At 38.3% G+C, this 23,563-nt stretch overlaps 1 protein-coding gene across 2 annotated transcripts; it reads right to left on the reverse strand.

Moving 5' to 3' along the window:
• Window positions 1-36: 36 nt before the first annotated feature.
• LOC122119084 (myosin-4) lies at window positions 37-22,829 on the reverse strand. 2 transcript variants are annotated; one of them, XM_042693020.1, is made up of 39 exons: window positions 22,784-22,829; window positions 19,950-20,192; window positions 19,714-19,857; window positions 19,208-19,364; window positions 18,566-18,593; window positions 18,356-18,470; window positions 18,172-18,264; window positions 17,966-18,029; window positions 17,721-17,819; window positions 17,494-17,597; window positions 16,290-16,428; window positions 15,643-15,761; window positions 15,397-15,546; window positions 14,684-14,854; window positions 13,892-14,201; window positions 13,011-13,084; window positions 12,056-12,143; window positions 11,854-11,971; window positions 11,548-11,671; window positions 11,316-11,452; window positions 10,931-11,186; window positions 9,713-9,955; window positions 9,126-9,302; window positions 8,779-8,924; window positions 8,360-8,450; window positions 7,885-8,274; window positions 7,074-7,200; window positions 6,491-6,609; window positions 6,167-6,363; window positions 4,858-5,041; window positions 4,613-4,778; window positions 4,391-4,515; window positions 3,800-4,108; window positions 3,034-3,237; window positions 1,667-1,792; window positions 1,408-1,578; window positions 1,219-1,323; window positions 1,023-1,118; window positions 37-294 (listed from the first exon to the last, which is right to left on the reverse strand). In XM_042693020.1, exons 2-39 carry the CDS (start codon window positions 20,151-20,153, stop codon window positions 142-144), a joined length of 5,823 nt encoding a protein of 1,940 aa, XP_042548954.1. In that variant the 5' UTR covers window positions 20,154-20,192; window positions 22,784-22,829; the 3' UTR covers window positions 37-141. The 2 variants fall into 2 exon arrangements, with proteins under 2 accessions (XP_042548954.1, XP_042548964.1); XM_042693030.1 differs by lacking the exon at window positions 22,784-22,829 and having other exon boundaries at window positions 142-294; window positions 13,011-13,082; window positions 13,896-14,201; window positions 19,950-20,153.
• Window positions 22,830-23,563: the final 734 nt, after the last annotated feature.

Here is a 23,563-nt window from a genome sequence, read left to right on the forward strand (position 1 = left end):
CATTATGGAGCTTATAATTAATAGACAGATGTATTTTAAATTGCAAAAATCTCTGCGGATTTTATTTCCTTGATATAGAGGACAGTGACAAAGAATTCACATTTTGTGCATTTCTTAGGTCACTCTCAGCAGAAGAATGAATTACTCTTCACTTATGACTTTGGTGTGAACTTCCCGGCTCTTCACCCGTAGCTTGTTGACCTGTGACTCTGCGATGTCAGCCCGTTCCTCGGCTTCCTCCAGCTCGTGCTGGATCTTGCGGAACTTGGAAAGGTTCACATTGGATTGTTCCTCCTGAGAACAGAATTGCATTTTAGAGAATAAGAAAGCTTGACATTTTCAGATTGTAATTGTCTTGTCTATTTTTGAAAGAAGCTACAGGATTTGACTAGTGAATATGAAAGCAAAAGGTTCTGTCATTTGGTAACATAGTTACTTAGAGGGAGAGCAGCCCACAAACTCTCCCTACAATACCCCCCTTTTCCATTTCTCACATTTGACCCATGGCAGAATAAAGAGGCTCCTCTAGCAACATGGCAATCAAAGGAGCATGGATTTGATCTTTTTTTTTCTGTAAAATAAACTTTAAAAATAGATATAGTGGTAGTATAGGTGCAAAGAATTTTAAGGAAATTTTCAAAATTAAGAGGATGAGTAAAAAAAAACAGGATGAGAAAGTAAGTTGAAAAAAAAAGATCTCAAATGGGTTTATCATTAAGTTAAATAGGCCTTAGAATAAATCAGACCTTATGTGCATTGTTTTCTACATTCTGGGAGTTTAGAGTAGGAAGAGTTTTGTGTTAAGAAAGTATTTGTCTGTTAACATGTCTGGAAAATTGCTTTCAAATGTCTTAGAAGAAATTAACTAGAATCTCTTGTCAAGTATACTCATTTTCCTTGCTGCTGGTTTATTACCAATTTTGTGTTCAGTGGCTTAAGGAAAGCCCCTCACATTATAGAAACTTCAAGGTCCCACAAAAGCGGGGACCTAAATGTTTCTCTGTTACTGTGGAGATACTCACAGCCTCTTCGGCTTGTCTCTTATAAGCTTTAACTTTGGTTTGTAATTTGTCCACCAAGTCCTGCAGCCTGAGAACATTCTTGCGGTCCTCCTCAGTCTGAAAGAGGCAGCAAACAGATAGTGCCATTGTTAGAAAATGTATTACTGTTTTTATTTTCTCCACAGTGTAGGCCTAGCAAATCTAAAATGCCAGTCACCTGGTAAGTGAGTTCCTTCACTCTCCTCTCATGTTTGCGAAGGCCCTTGACAGCCTCAACATTGCGCTTCTGTTCATTTTCCACCTCATTTTCCAGCTCCCTCACCTAGGAGAGAACAAAAGTGTTAAATAGGTCTATCATAACTTCCCACACACAGGCTGGAAATTGAATGGATGTGTGGACACTCACTCTGGCCTCCAGTTTCTGGATCTGCTTCTTGCCGCCCTTCAGTGCCAGCTGCTCAGCCTCATCCAGACGGTGCTGCAGGTCCTTCACCGTCTGCTCCATGTTCTTCTTCATCCGCTCCAGGTGGGCGCTGGTGTCCTGCTCCTTCTTCAGCTCCTCAGCCATCATGGCAGCCTAGTGAGCAGTAAGACAGAAAAAGTTAAGAGCCGAGAGAGCACAGCGGGATTGAAGTTTGCCCACCACCCTGTTGCCCTCTGCTCACATCGGTGATGGCCTTCTTGGCCTTCTCCTCTGCATTGCGGGCTTCCTGCACAATGTCCTCCATCTCTCCCTGGATTTGGGATATGTCATTCTCCAGCTTCTTCTTGGTGTTGATCAGGCTGGTGTTCTGTAGCCAATTAACAAAAAGGAGGAAAATCACAGTTACGATCATTTACATTGTTGTTTGACTAACAGGCATACATTACTGATCATAAGAAATGTTAAGAATAAAAACCAAGCCAGATCTGAATTCTAAGTCTATGCTTTTTTTTTCTGCTCATACATCTGTAAAACTTTAAATAAATCATTCTAGGTGCAAGTTAATTTCTAATGGCAAATGTATTCAGTTGTTATCAGTGAATATTTATAAACATAAAGCAAAATCCCCATACTCAAAGTGCTATCCTATATAGTACCAGTGAACAAAAATAGATTATTAATTTTGGCAATTCATTCCTACTAATTGGATCTGTATCTTAAGTGGTACAAAAAACAAACCTGTAATTTATGCGTTATGTAAAGTTGACAATAGTTAATATATTTATTCAATTCTAGATACTCATAATTAGTAAGAAATGTGTTATACATTAATTTGATTTAAAAGTTATTTCTGGCATGTGATTTTAACTTTGCTATAATAGCTGTTAAATGTCAAAGTACACAGTAATGTTTATTATAAAATGGAAACTGCAAACTAGCATTAAAAATAACAATAATGATTATATTCTCATTAACCAGAGATAACCATTTGAAACACTGTTTATCTTTATGAATGTTTCTTGTGTGTTTTTAAGCTAAAAGATAATGCACCTTTTTCTTTTGAAAAAAAACCAGTTTCTCTATTTGTAGTTTAGGGAGGTCTTGAACTCTTTAAGTAGTTTAGACTGACTTTAAGTTCTTAAGCCTTCTGCCTTTGGCTGGGATTAACTAAACTTACTGTATATCAGTTAGTGCAAGGACATACCCTAGTTATTTAACAAATCCGCTGTAAACAGCAAATGCTAACTAGCACTCATAATGGCTTACATGAATCAAATCCATGAGCTTCGTTAATATTTCATAAGTTTAGCCTTACGTGCATGTCACACATATTATCTGGTGGCTTATTATTTTCTACTTTGTCTCTTTAAAGTATAGAGTTGCAAAACAGAGGATTGCAGGTGGTTTTCTGTGGTTCACTATATAATTTTGAAACTCAATTATTCGCACCCATGGTTATTCCAGACTATGTACTTGTAAACCAGCTAGGTCTCAATACATCACTCTATACATTTATCACAACTCCTGTAAACATTAAATAAGCTTATCCTTCCAAATAGTCTCCATTTTCAGAAAGTATATTCATTAAACCATGGTCATGAACGTCACCTGAGTGTGCAGGAGTTGCACACGCTCACTGGCATCCAGAAGCTCTTGCTCTGCTACTCTCCTGCTCCTCTCTGTCTGTTCCAGTGATGCTCTGAGCTCTTCAATCTCAGCTTGCATCAGGTTAGCTCTGCGCTCAACCATTGCCAGTTGTTCTTTAAGGTCATCTTGGCCTCTGATGGCATCATCCAGATGGAGCTGAGTGTCCTACACAGAGAAAGAAAAAGACCCATATTCATGTTCCAGTTTTAGTTGATACAAATCGAAGGTCATGTACACATTATATGCTAATAACTCAGTATGATTAGATAGGACATTAGTACTTTTAATGGCCAATTCTTGAAGGCCTAGTCTAGCACTTCCCTTCAAAAGAACATGTTTTATTACTTTAGATCAAGAATCATAAAAAGTCACAGCTAAATCTATAAAATTTTAGATCAAGAAAGTACCCTTATCATCCAGTCCAATGATGTTATTTTAAATATTTGAAAAGAGAAGTCCATATAAAGGCCATAACATATGCCTAAAGTCTTTTTATGTTCTGTCTCTACCATTTACCACTTTACCTACTGTGCAGATAACATAGTAACTTCTTCCTTGGTCTTTTCAGACAAAACAAACCTCTTTCGCAACTATGCATGTAAAAAATTTAAATGACTACCACATTAATTGGATGATCCATAATTGGTGGTCTTCCTACAACATTAAGTTTTAAGTTCTACAATGCTGCCCAGACTTTATCACACTATGTGTTTTTATGCTAACGTACCTTTAACATTCCTTGTGTGTTTCTGAGATTCCTTATGGCCTCAGCAGCCTGGCGGTTGGCATGGTTCAGCTGGATTTCCATTTCATTGAGGTCTCCCTCCATCTTCTTCTTGATCCTCAGGGCATCATTCCTGCTCCGGATCTCAGCATCCAGTGTGCTCTGCATGGACTCCACCACTCTGAGATGGTTTCTCTTTAGCTGGTCAATTTCCTCATCCTTCTCAGCAATTTTCCGGTCAATCTCAGATTTCACCTGATTTAACTCGAGTTGGATGCGAAGAATTTTGCCTTCTTCATGCTCAAGAGATGCCTTAATAAGGGTAAAACTTAGGTTACCTAAAAATATTTTATCACAATAGAACTATTTTATCCTATATGAGAATGATTTCTCCAAGAAGTCATTTATAAATTCCACAGATGTTATTATATCTTCATTTAATCTATTTCTTCTCTATTCAGAAGGTATAATGCAGCATTTTTCATTGGTTAGATGCATTATGCCCTAGGCTTGCAACATGGTAGACCTCATTTCTTATTCTCCCCTCACCCGCAATTTATCTGTAATGTATAGGCAAGCAAATGAAACATGTACCTCTGCTTCCTCGAGAGCAGCCTGTAGCTCACTCTTTTCTTGATCAATTTGTTTCTTTATTTTCTCCAGTTCATGAATATGCTTTCCACCCTCCGCAATTTGCTCAGTTAAGTCAGAAATCTCCTCTGTTGTTTAATAATAAATATCAAAGTTCAACTTAGAATGAAAAATGGAAAGATCTCTCCCAACCATTTTTGAAATAGAATGACTATAGACACTCACGCTGTAAGTTCTTATTTTCTCTCTTTAGTGTTTCGAGTTGATCCAGGGATTCTTCATAGGCATTCTTCACCTTGAACAGCTCAGTACTGAGAGAACGGGACTCCTTCTGGGAGGCCTCAAGTTCAGCCTGAGTTTCCTCATACTTCTGTTTCCATTCTGCCAGAACCTGGAAGTATATTAGTAATTAGATTCTGGTATCAGGAATGGCACCAGTTTCCCCCTAGGGAGACAGTCTCTGTGGCCACCTTGTCAAAGTTCCGTTGCTTCTTATCAAGGGCTGCGCAGGCAGCATTAGATCTTTCTACATCAATCATGAGATCCTCCACTTCATTCTGAAGTCTCTGCTTTGTCTTCTCCAGAGAAGCACATTTGGAATTCACAGCTTCTACGTGTTCCTCAGCATCCTGCAGACGCTGAGCCAGCTTCTTCCTGAAAAGGTGGTCAGCGTGAGTGACCAAGAACAGAATCAAAAGTTACCACAGTGAACTCTGTGACCTGCCAAGAAAGAAAGTGTATTTCCCCCAAATCTGCTTGTTGGTACCTATTTTATTTCTCCTGGAATTCTGTTTTCCCTAGTGAGTTCATATTTTTATTTATCTTAGGTTCTGTCAAATATAAAATGAAGCCATTTTGAGAAAGAGAGAGAGAATATGAATGAATAAGCATTTCAACTGAGTGAAAAATGGAAACCATGAATAGAAGGCATTTTGTCAAAGAACAGTAGCATTGAATAGGATCCTGAGCAATTTCTAGCATGTTCCTTTTTACTGTATGGAAGAAACTGTGGTCCACAGAGAGCATGTTTGAGATCATATGATTAACCACTAATTTTCTGATGTCCTCAGAAAATAAGCATCCCCTCATTATATTTCCCAATTAATCCTTGATATCCTAGTTACTGCCTCTCCATCAGCCCATCTTATTCATGTCTTTTACCAGTCCACACTCACAGCTAGAAGGCTGTCTCTACAAATTCTGGCCAGATCCATTCATTTCATTTAATTTTAACAACTACTAAGATCAGTAAAATTTAGGAACACTTCCTTCGTAATGTTTTTCCTTCTATATGTAATTCCCATGAGTTTTATTCTATAAAATGTATTGTAAAATTCATGAATAAGTCCACTGATTTTGGTTGGGTAATCATAGTCTTATTCTGAACATTCAACACTCTAGGCTAAAGAAAAACATTAAAAACATTAAAAGCATTATTATAGCCACAATTTTGCACTAGATAACCTCTGTCGCCTTTTCCTTCTATGAAAGGATAATAATTTCACTTAATTTATAAAAGCAAAGTTGATAACTAATAATCTACTTGTCCTTTTAGTGGAAAGAAGTACAAGATGCTTCTGTACTATGTTTTGGTCTTATCTTGTTCTCCAGCGGGTACATAATGGGATGTAACAAGGACAATATTGTGGAATCTATCTCCCAACAATAAAGTAGGCTAGAATTCTTGGCCTATTTCCATGCTTGGAATAGTCCCTTCTATTTTTCTATGACTGATTTCTGCTTTCATTTCTTTCTGCACCCATCACTGAAAATCCATACTTGGCCTCCTCCAGCTCCTCTGTGCGTTGAATGGCATCAGTTTCATATTTGGTCCTCCACTGGGAAACCTCACTGTTAGCCTTGGACATGGCCCTTTGCAGCTCAGCCTTGGCTTCCTGCTCCTCTTCATATTGCTCCCTAAGCAGGTCACAGTCATGGCGGGCTGACTGTAGGGCGTGGGCCAGGGCATTCTTGGCCTAGATCAACCAAAAGGTGTATAAAATAAGTTTGCATTCTAGTCATTGATAGTCTCTGTGTGAAGTTCAGTACTGTATCTTGTTGCCCAGGGCAGGTGACTCAAAGTATCAACGGGAAAATTCTCACCTTTGTCTCTTCTTCCAGCTGCCTCTTTAATTCCTCAATCTGTTGTGTAAATGCTTGTTTGCCTCTGGATAGTTGAGAAACCAAAGCATCTTTCTCATCTATCTGTCTTGAAAATTCGCCTTTGGAAGACAAAATAGGAATGATTTAGCTCTGCTGTCTAGATGAAGAGGAGCGTGGAATGCCATCTGACCCTCCTCTCTCCTTGGGTCATAAGATGAAGAGAATAACTCCATAGTAGCAGTTCATTGACAGGGTTATTTCTTGCTTTTCTAAAGCATATGAATTTTCTTTGATATTTTAGGATTTTTGATTTTTTTAACATTAGTGTTGAGGCAAGAAAAAAAATCTCTTGAGCCCAGAGAACTTAAATATCATTTTTAAATTATTTCACAGTTAAAAAAAAAAAGAGAGATGGCTGAGAAATAATAGGTAGGGTGTACATGGCTGAGGAATGCTTTGTCTTTCTTTTTTTATATGTATTTTTCTTGCAAAGCTACTGTACAAAGGGGTTATAGTTACATGAGCAAGGTAATGAGTCCATTTCCTATCGAGCATTGTTACTCAGGGAGGCTCACTTACTGACCTGATTCTGTGTGTAAGCGTGCCTTCTGGGCTGACAACTCATTGATTAAGCGTTGCTGCTCCTCTTCCTTTGTTTTCACTTCACTAAGCTGGTCCTCTAGGGTACGGCACATTTTCTCAAGGTTCCCCTGTGATAGGAAATATAAATCAGGAAAAGATGGCATATTTCTACTCAGAAGGCTGGGATTTGCATATCTGCAATTACTTGTAGCAAGAAGAATTTAATTTACTTTACCGTCAAAGCCTTACACAGTACATAGTCTAAGAAGTACTGGGGAATATGTTTGTCTAGATAAACGAACATACGATTGTCAAAATTGGATTATCTTCTTTTAGAAGACATGAACATTAATTATATCCTACATCATAATGGAGAATGACTTTTAGGCAAGTCTTAATTTTCATTTTTTTACAGTTGCTTGGCTTTTGCTTACTCAGAGCTGGTGCTCTACCACTTGAACCAGGCTTCCAACACTGCTTTTATCTTGGGGAAAGAGTGTGATTTTTTTTGCCTGAGCTGCCTACCAACTGAGATCCTCTAGCTCTCAATCTCTTGAATAGATAAGATTACAGGCAGGAGCAATAGCACCTGGATTCACTCTAATTGTTCACAAAAAGTTTGAAGCAATTTCTAAAAGTAAGCTATCGAACATAAGTAATTTGGTTTAATACTATGATGCCTATTAGAAAAAAAATAAACTTTAGGATTACATGTGATATTTGTACAATTTGATTAGATATATTCAGATATAATCATAGCTATTTTGAACTACTGCATGTAAAGGAAAAAAAGGCGGTGCGAATAAAAAGACCTTGGCTTTGGAGACTGTCTCCATGTTTCCAGCAAGGTCATCAATCTCCATCTTCAGCTCACTCTTCTCCTTCTCCAGCTTCTGCTTGACCCTCTGCAGGTTGTCGATCTGCTCCCCAAGCTCAGCCACACTGTCTGCATGCTTCTTCCGAAGAGCAGCTGCCGTGGCTTCGTGCTGCAGGGTGGCCTCCTCCAGGTCCCTGCGCATTTTCTGGAACTCAGCCTCCCGCTTTTTGTTCATCTCGATCTGGGCAGAAGTGGCTCCACCGGCCTCTTCCAGCCTCTCGCTGATCTCCTCCAGTTCCCGGGAGAGGTCAGAGCGCTGCTTCTCTGCTTTGGCCCTGGAGGCCCGCTCTGCCTCGATTTCCTCCTCCAGCTCCTCAATGCGGGCCTGAGAGTGAAAGTCAACATTAATGTCAATTCATGACAGTTTTATTCCCCTGTCATATCTAGCAAAATTAAAGGGAATGCCTTGCCTGCAACTCCTTGATCTTCTTCTGCAGCTGCATTCCAAGGGCTTGTTCATCTTCAATCTTGCTTTGCAGATTGCTCATTTCAAACTCTTTCCTAGTAAAAGAGCATATGAGCTCACAGTCAGTTCTCATCCAGTCTTATCTATTCATAATAAAACTTCTTTAGATTGCTGGTATTGAAGAAGAATACAGGCCTTTATAAGTCAGTAATGTGTCATTTTCCTCAAATAGCTATCAATATTCATTTTCTCCATATGTCATAAAGTAATATTTTGGAGATCTATCATTATTATTACTATTATCTTAAAGTAGATGTACAATGGGTTTTTAATTCAACAAATCAGTTGTTTAAAGATCACTTTAATATATATCTTCAGTGATATTCATAATTAAGATTATAGCTGAACTATAATGGCACTTACTTTTTGAGTTTCTCATCAAGTTGTTGTTTGTCATTTTCGATATCCATTGTGGATTCTTGGGCCAATTTTAGATCACCCTCCAGTTTCCTCTTAGCTCTTTCTAAGTCCATTCGGAGTTTCTTTTCTTGTTCCAGAGATCCTTCAAGCTAAATTATAATGGATTTAATTTGCCTTCTTATGCAGTGAATCCTATGCCACTAGCTAGATATTCAAGATACAATCTGAATCTTTTTAAAGAAACAATAAATAAGAGGATGACTTTAAAAGTCTTGAGTATCAATGATGGTATCATGTCACAGTTGCTTATTCCATTATCTTAAGGGGAAGACTTTGCTTTTCATACTTACATCATCTACTTGCTGCTCTAGCTTGGTTTTAGCTTTGGTCAGAGTGTTGACTTTGTCCTCCTCTGCCTGAAGGTCATCCAGGGTCTGCTGGTGGGCCTCTTGGAGGGCCTTTTTCTCCTTGGTCAGCTTGGCGATATTTTCATCCAGGCCTGCCATCTCTTCTGTGAGGTTTTTCACCTTTTGGTTTGAACAGAGGATAAGAATGCTCATGACAATCTGTCATCTTTTTTTCTTTTATGAGACAGTGTCTTTCTCTGAAGCCCAGACTGGCCTCAAACTTGTGGTCCTCCTTCTCAACCTCTCAAGTGTCAAGATTAAAGGTATGTGCCAACATTCACAGCTGACAACCTGTCACCTTGATGAAAACCAGGATCTCATAGGACAGTATCAGTCTGAAAGTAAAATCATGAGCTAACCTTAGACCTACATGGCTGAAGAGAGTGAAGGTGAAAAAAAGTGAAGGAAAATGGGTGAGTGGTAAAGAGTAAGGGATGGTGTGATTATGTTGATTTTTTTCATATTCAATAACTGAAGATTAAGCTATATGAGTAAGTGAATGCTTGTAAATACTCTAAAATGGACCATACCTTGTTCTCCGTGGCATGCTTCTCTTTTTCAACCTTGGCCAGGGTCAGCTCAAGGTCATCAATGTCTTTCTTCAGTTCTGAGCACTCATCCTCTAGCTTTCTCTTCTTGGCAGTCAGCTCAGCATTGATCTCTTCCTCATCCTCTGCTCTTTCAGTCAGCTCTTTGATTTTGGCCTCCAGCTGGATTTTGGTCTTGATCAGCTGATCACACCTTTCCTCTGCATCAGCCAAGCCATCTGCTTCCTAAAGGGAGCAATTGAACATTTTCACATGCTTGAGCTAAATATGCACCCTTGCAGTCACTTATTAAGAGAAAGTTGGAAGGAGAGAATGAGGGGGACAGATTGAGTATAATAGAAGTACTTTATATCTGTATATGAAAATAAAATAGTAAAACCTGTTAAAATTATTTACAAAGGAAAGGGGGCAAGAAGAGGAACAGAGTCGTGAATTTGATCCAAGCACTTTACATATGCATATGAACATATCCCAAGTAACCTCTTGGTATAATTAATACACACTAATAAATATAAAATTGATAAAAAATAAAATGTTATTAAACTTATTAAGAGGTGGAAATGTCAAATTATTATCAGTTGGTTCGCAATTACATTATAAATGAAGTACACAAAGTTTAAAATTTTTAGTCTACTTAGTAAGTAGAATAACAGCTTCCTCAATTATCCATGTGTGAAAGGTGAAATCAGGAAAACTTTTTGGTACACTTTACAACTTACTAATTCTTGTTACTTCTGGAAAAGTCACTCATTCCAGCACATAGTTTTCTCACATTCATGGGGGTGAGAAAACAAACAATGCAACTTCCATTTTATGCACAAAAACAATTAGGAGCAAGAGAATAATCTAATCTAAGATAGGGGTCTATAAAGGGAGGAAAATATCTAGGGCCATGTTTATGACTGTCTCCTGGTAACCAAGCTATGCTATGAATGCACATATGAACCTATTCACTGTATGAATGCACATGTGAGCATGTGCAGTTTATTAATGTACCTATGAACACTTGCAGCATATGTAACTTTGCATCTTTTGCTTTTTTAGTTTTGAGTCTTGGTAGATTTGAAGGGTAATCTATCACAACAAATTTCCAGTGGGTATAATTTGCTTTCCAATTCTTAAATTAAGAAATGCTTGTATTCAGTTAGATAATGATTAGATAATAAGTTATTGCTCAGTTGTGCAATATGTAATACTTACCGATTGAACCTGGAGTTGCAAGTCATTTTTCTCTTGCATCAATGCTACCATCTTTTCTTCCAGTTCTTTCCTTTTGGCTTCTGACTTAGCCAGTTCCTCTTTGGTTTTCTCAAAATCTTCCTTCATGTTGGCCATCTCCTTCTCTGTCTCTGCACTCTTGAGAAGGGGTTTGATCTTGAAATACAGTTTCATCCAGGGCCAGTGCTTCACATTCATGAAGGCACGGACATTGTACTGGATGCAGAAGATGGATTCTCTGTAGAAAAAGGTAAACAGTTAACAAAGAGAAAAGAATGTATAAAGTGACCATTACAACAAAAGCAGTGACTGCATTGAATTCCCTTATAAATGTGTGAAAAAGGAAGAATTTTCTTGTGTCCCTCACCTCCTTTCCATCATCTTCTTGAACTCCACCCTCATCAGGTACCCTCTGCAGATGGCTTGAGTGCGTGTGATGAGTTGGGCTAGCTTATCATCTCGCATCTCCTCTAGAGTTCCCAACAGGCCAGCTTTAAAGAAAACCTTACCAGAGAGCAAGTTCAAGCATGTTATTTCCACTCATGAGAAACCCCCAAAGTTATGAAATTATGAATGATAGAGGTTTGGTCTGGTGGTACCTTGGTATGACCAAATTTGTACTGGGTATGGTCAATGTCAATAGACCCTAGAAGTTTCTCAGAAGCCTTCTTGCTGTCAATGAACTGACCCTCTGGGATAGCACTGGCATTGAGAACTTTGTATCTGCCAAAACAAAAAGGAGAATAAAATGTGGGTTTTCTTTTTTCTTTTTCTCTGAAAAAAAAATCTAACACTTGGTAGCTATCACTGAAAAGCTGAATAGGTTAAGTTTTGGAGAGCAATGTACCATTAAAAGAATAAGACACCTTTTAATGTAAAACTGTGAGAAAATATGAGACACAAACCTCTGCTTGAAGTCTGCATAAAGAATCCTGCTTGGGAACCCTTTCCGGCAGATGCGGATGCCTTCCAGCACGCCGTTACACCGCAGCTGGTGCAGGACAAGTTCGTGCTCCATGGCACCTAAGAACAGAGAATGTCTTCTAAATAACAGTCTGAAGAAAGAAATCACGCTGGAGACTCATTTGGGATGTAGATGTATCTTACCAGGAGTTTTAGTTTCATTGGGAATGAGGCAGCGTACAAAGTGGGGGTGAGTGCTCCTCAAGTTGGTCATCAGCTTATTTAAATTCTCCTATAAAACCACATGAAAATGTTTAACATCACCTGTAATTGTGTCTATGTGAGAGTCTCTCTCAATGCTCTGTAACTAATTTTGCCCCATCTCACATTCTAAACAGCTATCTAAAAAACAAAGAAAAAACTGACCCAGTGTTGACCAAGAGAAATCATATAGATCTACTGTAGGTAGGAAATACCTGATTACATAAAAATCAGTCAATTTCAGTGTGTTGCTCTTAAGCTTGACAGAAAAGACATGTACTAAGACTTTGATCATGGGGTATAGATATAAGTGAATAATGTGAATGCTTTAAAAGTGGATTGATTTCATGAGAAAAAAGTGATACTGACTCTGGGCTGGGAAGGTGGCTCAGTGGTAGAGTGCTTGCCTTGCATGCATGAGGCCCTGGGTTCGATTCCTCAGCACCACATAAGCAGGAAAAAAAAAGCTGGAAGTGGCACTGTGGCTCAAGTGGTAGAGTGCTAGCCTTGAGCTGAAGGGCTGAGGGATAGCACCCAGGCCCAGAGTTCAGGCCCCACAATCGGACCAAAAAAAATATGGTACTGACTCATTATGTATTTTAGGATGGCATCCACCTCACTAGGTAGCCCAGGCTGACCTCAAACCTGCAATTTTTCAAGTGCTGGGATTACAGATATATGCCACCACACTGAACTTCATTGGAAATATAAGACCAAGTCTTTTGCACTTTGGGTTCAAGGAAATGGATCACTTACTATTATAAGTTTTAATGTAAAGAGATACACTGTGTCTTCTATGTGTTACTTTTTTTCCTCAAGTGAAAATATTTATGTTTTTTTTTGGATTTTTATGACATTAATTTTTTAAATAAAATTATAATTCTAGGTTATACTGTACCCTGAAAAGAGCTGACACTGTCTGGAAAGAAGAACCCTTCTTCTTGCCACCTTTCTTTCCACCACCGCCACCCTCTGGAAAATAAGAAAAATTTAAAAATTATATGTAACGACCTTTGAAATAGAGCCCATAGATAGACATCAGGATCCCAAAATTCTCTTTGGAGTTTAAATTAGCACTCACTGATATTCTTCTTTCTATATCTTTCCTTACTCAGATGTAGACTAAGAAAATGTAGCCATTGACTCACATTATACACAGGGGAAAAATATACAGAGCTTGTAATTGACAAGGTTGATGGGATCTGAATAGGACTCCTCAGCATTAAATTGGGAATGCCAGTTTCCTGAAGGATGTGCCCACTAGTGCACATCTGCCTGTGAATGTGTAAAGTTCAATGCTTGGTTCCAGAGAAGTGAACCTTTGCTTACTTGCAGGCAAGTCCTAATTTCTATTTGCCTGGGCTTCCGTATTATTACTTGACCATCTAGGCTTGGGCCACTTATGAGAACAAAACTTGAATTCCCCAAGTTCTGTGGCCCTGCAAAGAATTTCTGTATCTCCAGTTTACTTAGATCTTTGAAGGAGACAGTATTATTAAAGTGGCAAAAGTGAGTTATGTCATCGCAAGCAAGCCACATTATCTTATTCTCTCATAGTCATTTATAAAATGAGACTATGGACTAAAGATTGCTCCATACAAATCTCTACTCTGATAGTTCAGAAGACTGTGTATTTCAGTTATGGAACATACTTTCTTTCATTAGACTCATAAGGGACATATTTTCATATTAGGTTTTGCTGTAACTAAACTTGTCTCTGGCAAATAGTATATTTCTATTTTGTGACCTGAGGACATTATTGATGCTATTAAAAATTACCTGCTTCAGCAGCTTGTCCCCCAGAAAAGAGGAAAGCCAGGGTCTTCAATCCAGACTTCTGGTAGAGCCCCACCACAGTCTCATTCAGGGGGTCCTTGTTCTTGTCCAGCCAGCCAATAATGTTGTAGTCTACAGTGCCCGCATAGTGCACCAGTGAGAAGTGGGCCTCAGCCTTGCCTTTGGCAGGCTTGGGCTTCTGGAAGTTGTTGGATTTGCCCAGATGCTGTTCATAGAGCTTGTTCTTGAATGAGGTGTCTGTAGCCTTGGGAAACATGCACTCCTCTTCTAGGATGGAGAAGATGCCCATAGGCTAAGAATAGCAAAAAGTAATGGTATTTGTGAGTCCTTTAGAGAATTCCACTGTGCGATTTGTGTAATCAGCAGAAGACTGTGAATGATACACTAAATAGACATGCTTTGTTACCGTAGAACGGTCATAATGTATCAAGGACCTATGAGAAATATGTTTCTAGAAAGGACTCAGATCAAATAGTCTATCTATACCGCTTAGAAAACTTTGTTTAGTGCATAAAATAAACTGTCTGAAAGTACCATTTTTAAATACTTTAAAACTATTCTGAATTCTTTCTTCTTTACTAACCGTGTAATTGACATCACTCAAAATCACGAAACATCCCTGCTTGGTTTTGGAGGACTTGGGATGTGAATTCAGGGGTTTGCTCTTACAAGGCAGGCACTCTACCACTTTATTTTAGAATTGGGCTGTAATTAAGCATAAGGTGGCCACGGATTTGTTTTTCCTGTTTTGAAGGCTTAAAAAGTCCTAGGAACCTTCTCAATGAGCTCGATGCAGGCAGCCAGGTCCATCCCGAAGTCGATGAACTCCCAGTCGATGCCTTCCTTCTTGTACTCCTCTTGCTCCAGCACGAACATGTGGTGGTTGAAAAACTGTTGCAGTTTCTCGTTGGTGAAGTTGATGCATAGCTGTTCTAGGGTATTGAACTATAGGGAGGAATAAATATAGGGAAATATAGTCATGGTTAACTTATATATACAGTGAAGTTAGTAATGTCTTCTTCTGAATTTAAGACATTTTTGTTTATTACATTACAAACTTCCAGCTTGTTTCTTGAACTATTATATAATTCTAACCCAAGAACTTACTCCTTAAATGTTTCCCAAGTTAACTGCATGAAATTATGCATGTTAGGCAAAATATTGTTAGATAAGAACTTCCATATTTCTTCAACAGTAACCTAAGAAAGTGTTTGTATGAGTATTTCATTGGATCCAAGATAGATTGTGAGCATTTTAACCTTTTAAGGACCATCATTTGAGAGTTCTAGTTTGGAAAGAATAGATTTCTCGCTTTTCCTGTTTATCCTTCTACTTAAATTCATATCTCACCAAAGACTCTTCAACAGGAATTACAGTTTGTACTTTTTGTAAGTACATTTTATGAAGATAATTTTGAATGCCCTAACCAGATCCATCAAGTAGCTAATGAGTTTTATTTGCCAATTCTCTGTCCATTTACTACTTACATCAAAGATCTCAAAGCCGGCAATGTCCAAGACCCCAATGAAGTACTGCCTGGGCTGCTTGGTGTCCAGCTGCTGGTTGATGCGGGTGACCATCCACAGGAACATCTTCTCATACATGGCTTTGGCCAGGGCACCCACTGAGTTGTACACCTTCAAAAAGAGTGGGTGATGGTTTAGCTTTTGATTTGACCTTAGTGAAGCCTCCCATAGTATAAGGGAAAATCAGGGGTTTAACATTATATTTACCTGCTGCACAGTTTGGCCTTTGGTGACGTACTCATTGCCGACCTTGACCCTGGGGTAGCAGAGCGCTTTGAGCAGATCAGCAGAGTTCAAACTGGTCAGATAGGCAGCTTTGTCAGCAACTGCATGAAGAAATAGAGAACGGTGAAACTAACAGGGGCTTACACAGTTTCAAATGTGACAGGTGATGACCAAGGAGGAGATTTTGCTGTGACAGCAATAGGTGCAAATGTTGTGAGTTCTGGTCATTTGTTTATATTGTTTCAGAATCCTTGTCTCTATTCACACTAGTTTTAGTCATTCTTCTAAAGAGAAATTGGAGCTACAGGAATCCATCCTCTGTGTGATGTTTGAAATATGACAAAAATAGACCGCAGATCAAGATAATTTGAGAAACCCTACCTTTGTAATGACAAAGACATTCAGATCGCCAACTTACATGACTGTGATTAAGAAATACTTCAATCGAGGAGCAAATAGTAGATTTAAAAGTCAATGGAGAGTGGAATGGACGGAAATCACAAATATCCACAAACGGGCTTAATTTTGTAAAATATCTAACAGTCTGTCATTTTCTCTTTTTAAGACTTTTGGCCTCTGTGACATATGCCAGATGGAAAAAAAATATAAGGCATCAACGGGCAGTATACCTTCAGTGCCATCTGGTTCAGCTTGCTCTTCCCTTTGCTTTTGCTTGAATTTCATGTTTCCATAGTGCATCACAGCCCCAGTGAGCTTGTAAATAGCCACCTTCTCATCTGCACTGAAGCCCAGGATGTCCACAGCACTCTGTCAAAAAGAGTTAAGTTTATTCATTTCCTATCTTATATCTGAGACTCAAACTTTGCTAACTTCAAGAGAATGCATTTCCTTTGCTTCTCTGATCCACATCAGAACTAAGTGGCATGTATCAGTCTTCCCTCTTGAGTTATGCAGACAGTAAGGATGTCATGTTAATTATTCAATTGTTCACACTCACTCAAATAGGACTTAAAGCCATGACTACCAGTGCTGAGACCAGGGATTTCCCCATCTCTTTCAGCCTGCCCTGGCTGCTTATCACATGCCCTGGCATTAACAACTCTTTGAAAGAGAAAATACCTTTATAATCAAATACCAATCCTATATCTGGGTGCTACAATATTAAAGTTAAAAATACTGAAGTTAAGAATAATTGCAGAGTATCCAGAAATTTAAAAGAAACACAAAGTAAGTATAGTTTATGTATAAAGAAAATAAACCCCAAAATTATAATCATTAAAGAAAAGTGATGAAAAAGGAAACAACTTATAGTTTCAAAAAATACTCTTTTGAGAGCTACATAAGCCTAATAAATATAAAGGCTCAGAGTAGACAAACCATGTTTTATAATGCTGCATAGGGATGAGAGAGTAATATTGTGAATCTCCAGATGTTCATCCAAAGCTTTGTGTTTGCATCTGACTATAAGAAACTATGAGGATTTCAGTCTCTGGTGTTAAAAAAATGTAGTGATAATGTTGCTCTTTCCTAGATTCTTACATATAGGCTCTTATATGAAGTAGAAAAGAAGTAGCAATATTTGGGGTACAAATACTGGCCCCAAAAGACCACTAAGATTGAAAAAAATAAATAGAACCAATTAAGTAGGGACTGTCTACAATGAACATTTATTACAGACATTCAAAGCTTTCAAGGTGTGTAGGAAGACATTGAAATATCCTGTAATTATCACTCAGAGATAAGAAAGGCTAAAAGGTATTATTGCTTATTGACAATCTGTCTTCTAATGTGTCTTATTTTGATAGAGGACAGAGAGAGGGTTGTATGCTGGAAAATGTCTTTGCTTTTCTCTGCCTTGAACCCATTACTTACATCTGTGGCCATCAGCTCCTCTTGATCATCAATACTGGGCACAGTAATTTCACCTTGACTGACATAGGCGAAGTCATATGGGTTGGTGGTGATCAGAAGCATTTCTTAACACATGGGAAAAAAGCAGTGTATAGCTAGAGTTACTTTGGTCACCAAAACATTTTAGGCAGACATCATAGACAGACTATTATTCTTCCTTGATAGAAATATATCAAGAGACTTCTTACCAATGAGCTCTGGTTTCTTATTGGACATGATTTGATAAAATATGTGATAGCTTCTTTCAGCCTTTAGCTGGAAAGTGACTCGGGACTTCTCTAGCAGATCTGGAATGACAGATCAAGCACATGTAAAAGAAAAGGCCACAGGTGAAAATGAAGCATTGAAAATTTCACACAACATACATAAAAGTGAGATTTCCCAGTACACTAGTATTTCCCAGTACACTAGTCACTAATATTTATTAACTTACATGTTTCAATATCTGCAGAAGCCAGCTTGCCTGTGGCACCAAAATGGATCCTGATGAATTTACCCTTGAAAAGGCAAAAGAGGGCTGATTGAAAGGCTGAAACTATTTCCTTAGCCATTGGACAAAATGAATGGAAAAGATATTCACAATGCTGTACAGAAAAGCCACTGCAGTTCTTACATGAAAAGGTCGACCAAGAGACTTACAAAGCGAGAGGAGTTGTCATTCCTCACGGTCTTGGCGTTGCCAAAGGCCTCCAGTAGGGGGTTGGCACTGATGATTTGATCTTCCAGAGTCCCCTGCAAAAGCAAGAACAGTCCTTACACCTGGTGCTCAAGAGTATCTTACCTGAGACTCCCAGTAGATTCTGAACATGGCCATGAGACCCACCTGCATTTTGCCAGAAGGTGCTTCCTCCTTTTTCTTTTCACCAGTAACTGCAATTGTTGCAAAGTACTGGATGACACGCTTCGTATTGACAGTCTTCCCTGCACCAGATTCTCCACTGTGGAGAACAAGTAGAAATAAAAATCAAATTGTAAGGTAGCAGTTACCACTACCATGATCAAAACTCGAAAGAAAGGCATAACATCTACGTACGTAATCAGGATTGACTGGTTCTCACGATCTATGAGACAGAAAACAACAAAAATAACAATTCTTAGCATATAGATTAGTGTGGTACTTACACATTTTAAATTGTCTTTTAAAATGCCCCACTAATAAAAATATTTATGTAATTGGTGATTTGCCTTTCACAAGAGTCTTAACAATAAGGACTGAAAGATGTGCTAATGAATTTGTGCTATCTTTCCATTGCTATCAATAAGAAAGAATATGGAATTTATTATACCCATAAGAATAATCATGATAGCACATGGATTAACAGTTTTATGATCCACTCAGTTAAAATTCTGTCCTGTTACTAGTATCCAATCCATAGTTTCCTACAGTTTTTATAATAACTTGTCCCTGAAATTTCAAAGCTTGCTTTTAAGAAGAGATGATGCATTAACAAAAATGAAAATAGTTGATGAGTAAATTTGATTAAGCTAGAATTTGGATTTTAGCACAGAAATAAAGAAAATATCTCTAGTTTTTGGAACTCATTCATTTTAGTGTAAATTTTGTCCCTACCTTTATTGTTGCTATTGTTATATTTGTGCAGAAGATTTATTTTGGTCACCAGCATACAAATGTTTCACAGTACCTAGAGAAATTCTTAAGTATAGATTCACTCACCAGTCAGCATGAACTGATAGGCGTTGTCAGAGATGGAGAAGATGTGGGGCGGGGCCTCCTGACGCTTTTTGCCTCTGTAGGCAGCCACCACCTCGGGGTTGTACACCGGCAGCCACTTGTAGGGGTTGACGGTGACGCAGAAGAGGCCAGAGTAGGTCTGTGGGGAAGGACAAGGTTTCTCAGCCCTGGTCTTTTTATTCTACTCTGGAAATACTACTTAAAGAGCAAGGGGCTAGAGGCTTAATAACTACAGTGGGAATTATGAAGATTAATAGTTTCATTCCTTGCCTCTATCACCTGCTCTGTACAAAAACGCTTGTTTTCCAACTAATTCAATGAAATAATTATCCATGTGTGCATGTTCAAGTACATTAGGATTTACAACATTACTCAAATGACTTATCTCCAGAGACTATTGCAATAGTAAAACCTGGAAACTAAGGCCTTCCTTTGTTCCCGTGAACAGAGGCAGTACATTGAGTTGGCGGGCTATACGGAGCACTCACGTAGATCATCCAGGCTGCATAACGCTCTTTGAGGTTGTACAGCACAGCAGGCTCGTGCAGGTGAGTCATCATGGCCATGTCCTCGATCTTGTCATATTTGGGAGGGTTCATGGAGAAGACTTGATCTTCCTTAACTGTGACAGTCTATTAAGAAAGGAAGCAGTCAGTAAGTATGAACTGAAGAATAGAAAAAAAGACCAGTTACGCCTCCCTGGGCCCCCTTTTGTTTTACTCACAGCTCCACCTTCGGTCTTGGCTGTCACTTTCCCTCCTTCCCTGCTTTGCACGGTTGCTTTTACATAGGACTCCTTAGCATCCACCACGAAGACTGATGACTTGGCATCAAAAGGCTTATTCTGCGCTTCAATGCGCTCTTTTTCAGACTTTCGGAGGTAAGGAGCAGCCTCCCCAAAAACAGCCATCTCTGCATCGGTACTCATGGCTGCAAGTTATTAGTGGCGGCTCAGGGCCAGGTGCACCTAGAAGAAGACACAGAGCCAGATGACAACCAAGGATTAGGTGGGTGGGTTTTCCTGGTGATCTCACTGGGACAGGTTCATCGCCAAGCTCGCTTCCTCTTCTGTTCCGCCCTTAGAGGTCACTCCTGTGTACACTGTTCCTATGCTGAAAGGTACCTATGGACCTGAAAGCCACTTGTATTCTAGTTTAAGTTTTGTAACATTTTTAAACCTCCATTCCTTCATCTGTCTGTAGCTCTTAGTTGAGAACTGTGGAGAGATTTATGTTCAGCTAGCAACATTTTATTGTGCTGGTTGGATGTTCAGAATCTTTGCTTTCCTGCTATTTTTTTCCTTTCACTTTCCCAACTTGTTGTGTTTTATTTAACAATGTAATGATACTAGGAAATGGAAACTAATTGTTTACAGTGAATTTACTATTTAAAGAACTTATTTTAAAACCTGAAATATTTGGCACATTTTCTTCCTGCCCCAAATGATTAAAATTGAATGTAAAAATTACTAAATTTGGATGTAAGAAGATACATGTGTTCTTTCAGAACATAAATCTAGGTTGAAACATCCAATAAAATCAAGTAAACTCCTGTTAATAGACGTATTAGATGAGCAAAGGGAAAAGCAGGTATAATGAAATCTGAAAATCCCCAAACTGATTTTATCCTAAGACAAAATTAAGTCTCATCGGTTTTTAAATTGTGTGAAAGTCGACAGTAGTGTCTAAACAGAAAACAATTTTAAAAGGCTCCTGGAGAAAATTTGCATCTGAAGTTTTAATACAACTTCACAGTGATTGCATTTCTTAGTCTATTTCTCTGAAGTATTTTTTGCTACTGGTTTTTATAATATCAGTTTTATTAACTCAGTTCTTGTTTTAGGTATATATATATATATATATACATATATATATATATATATATATATATATATATATATATATGTCTATTCATATTAGCTCCATTCCTTCTACCTTTATTTTTAAAAATATCAACATTGCAAGAAGGATATGTAGAAGATACTATGTTGGAAAACGAACTTTCCAATTTGGGGGGGGGGTGTAGTTGTGGAGGTGGGAGGGAAGAGATGGTAGGGGAAAAACAAAGGAGGCAACAATGCTTGATATAAATGTACTCATTACCTTGCTCATGTAACTGTAACCCCTTATGTACAGTATTTTCACAATAAAAATCTTAAAAATATCAATATTCTAAATAAATCTTCTGAAATCAATTGCCAGTATAAACTTTCATATCAAAATGAATTTATTTTTCCCACTGATAAATGGGTACTTTCTGTGAAGTGGAAGAGGGCTTGGCTTGTACAAAGTGGTATCTTGGTTGACAATGACAAATGAAAATGATAACAATGAGAGCTTGAAGCATTTATAGGCTTTTCAGAACATTCTAGTCTTTTGAGATCAACAGTTAGTGTCCTCTTGATTTGGACAATTAGATATGGAATTTGCCACTGTATCTAATTCAGACAAAATCTTATCTGTAAAAGTCTCAGGATGATACAGTGAACTTTAGGCATATTTTTAAGGGCTAGATATCCCAACAGTTAATGCTATCTTAGGGGTTTTTTTCCAGAGAAGAAATGTTCATCTATTACATCTTTTTTTGTTTCTATGATTTGCTTTTACACAAAGCAATTTGAATTAACAGCATAATATTCCCTAGAGACTACTATAATACAATTTATCCTCAAAATACAGAGGGTGAACACCACCTTTCCATCTCCAGTCTTAAGTTTTGGTCAAGCAACAATCCTCCAGGGAGCCTCACATTTACTGTTGGGGGTAAGGGATGAGAGGTCCTTGAATCTACTAGCACAGAGATAATGGCCTCACATTTCCACAACATTTCCACAATGTCTTTTATCTAAGTAGATACTGCTACTGTATTAAATATAAACTCATAAAATAAGTGTTCAATACATAGTAGGTGTTGACCATTGTAGATATTCTGAACATAATAATAATCGTAGGTTTCAACATGTAGATTTGAGCAAGATCCCTTAAATGTTTTACTTCAGTGGAGGGGTTCTTGGAAACCACTGACTTAGATCATAGCAAGAGCAGGAGCCTTAGTAGTCAACTAGAATACAGACTCCTCATTTTACTGATGAAGAAAGTTCTTCAAGGCAAAGAGTCATTCAGTGTCACAGAGGTGGTAAGTAGTAGCAATGAGATGTGAGCCCTGTTCTTCTAAATCCAGGTTCAGTGCTAATTCCACTGCAACATACTGTGTTTGAAAAATACATAAAAGCTGACTGACTTGACCCAGGCACCAATAACAAATTTGATCAACACATTATGGATGTTACTATGTAGCCTGTCTTGTTGGTTAAATTGAAGTAGAGTTTTTTACATTAAATATTACAGGGGGTAGTTGAAGTTCTAACAAAATTTGAAAGAGAAGTTTCGTTTGTTAGGTGAAATGATCTGAAAAGTCAAAATTTTATGAAAAGCCCATTTTTTTTTAAGAACAGCTCTTCTTTTTTCAATACGTTCAATACTAAACTAGGAAATCACATAGTAGCTCATTCAAGTGTAGCAAAGTAGAGATCCCTTTGTTTAGACAAATTCCTCTTACCTCTTGTGTAATCAGATGAGGAAGGTGGCAGGCTCAAAGCAGAGAATGACTGTTGAAAGAAAACACAGGATTTTTTTTTTATTTAATCATGAAATCGTAGTAAAGATGTAGTATACAATGTCATTCTTAGGAATGTGGTGGGGGGAAAATTTTAAATTGGGGGAATATCAGTCATCTCCCCCCAGATGAAAACTCATCAGGAGTATACAGCTAGCCAGATGTTCTGCCACATATACATACCTTTGAGGATTTTGAGGAAGGACAGGACTGACACATCTCAACTCCACTTTTATAGTGGCCATTCTGCAAACACAGCAGCTACCTCAGCTGTCTTAACTGGGAACCTACTTGGCAAAACCATTTTTGGCAATCTGTTTGCATAATATTCACTGACTGTGGCTGTGAATGGATATAATTAGAAATATTTCTTGTCACCTATAAATAATTTGACAGAGGATGATCTAGGGTGCTTTATAAGCATTTGATAGGGGATGGGGATTCAGAGCTTCTGAGACTATTTCTCCAGCTTAGCTGTTGCATCATTCATCACAGAATTCAAAGCCAGGTTCTCGCTTAGGCTCCTGCCTATAAAATCAGCCCGACAGAATTTGCCCAACCTGAGGAATTTAGGACTAATGGACTCGCTAGCGCTTAGTGTTCTTAAGGAGTGTGAAATACATTTTAGATCTGACACTGTGATTGGGACTCATGAGTGATGGCTATTAAGACGGAAAATTCCTAGTCAAGGTCTGGGCTTTAGGAAAACTGGTGATAGATTCT

The sequence above is a fragment of the Dipodomys spectabilis genome, unplaced genomic scaffold, assembly GCF_019054845.1.
Source record: "Dipodomys spectabilis isolate Male_0828 unplaced genomic scaffold, ASM1905484v1 ptg000004l, whole genome shotgun sequence".
Taxonomy (NCBI): Eukaryota; Metazoa; Chordata; class Mammalia; order Rodentia; family Heteromyidae; genus Dipodomys; species Dipodomys spectabilis.

Bases quoted from the DNA above. Each gene is read 5' to 3' on its own strand.
- LOC122119084 (XM_042693020.1), bottom strand. From the start codon at position 20,153: ATGAGTACCGATGCAGAGATGGCTGTTTTTGGGGAGGCTGCTCCTTAC. The intron at 9,956-10,930 runs GTAAGTATTACA...TGCTCCCTTTAG, and splicing joins TGCAACTCCAGGTTCAATCG to GAAGCAGATGGCTTGGCTGA. The intron at 3,238-3,799 runs GTACGTTAGCAT...TTCTCTGTGTAG, and splicing joins ACACACAAGGAATGTTAAAG to GACACTCAGCTCCATCTGGA.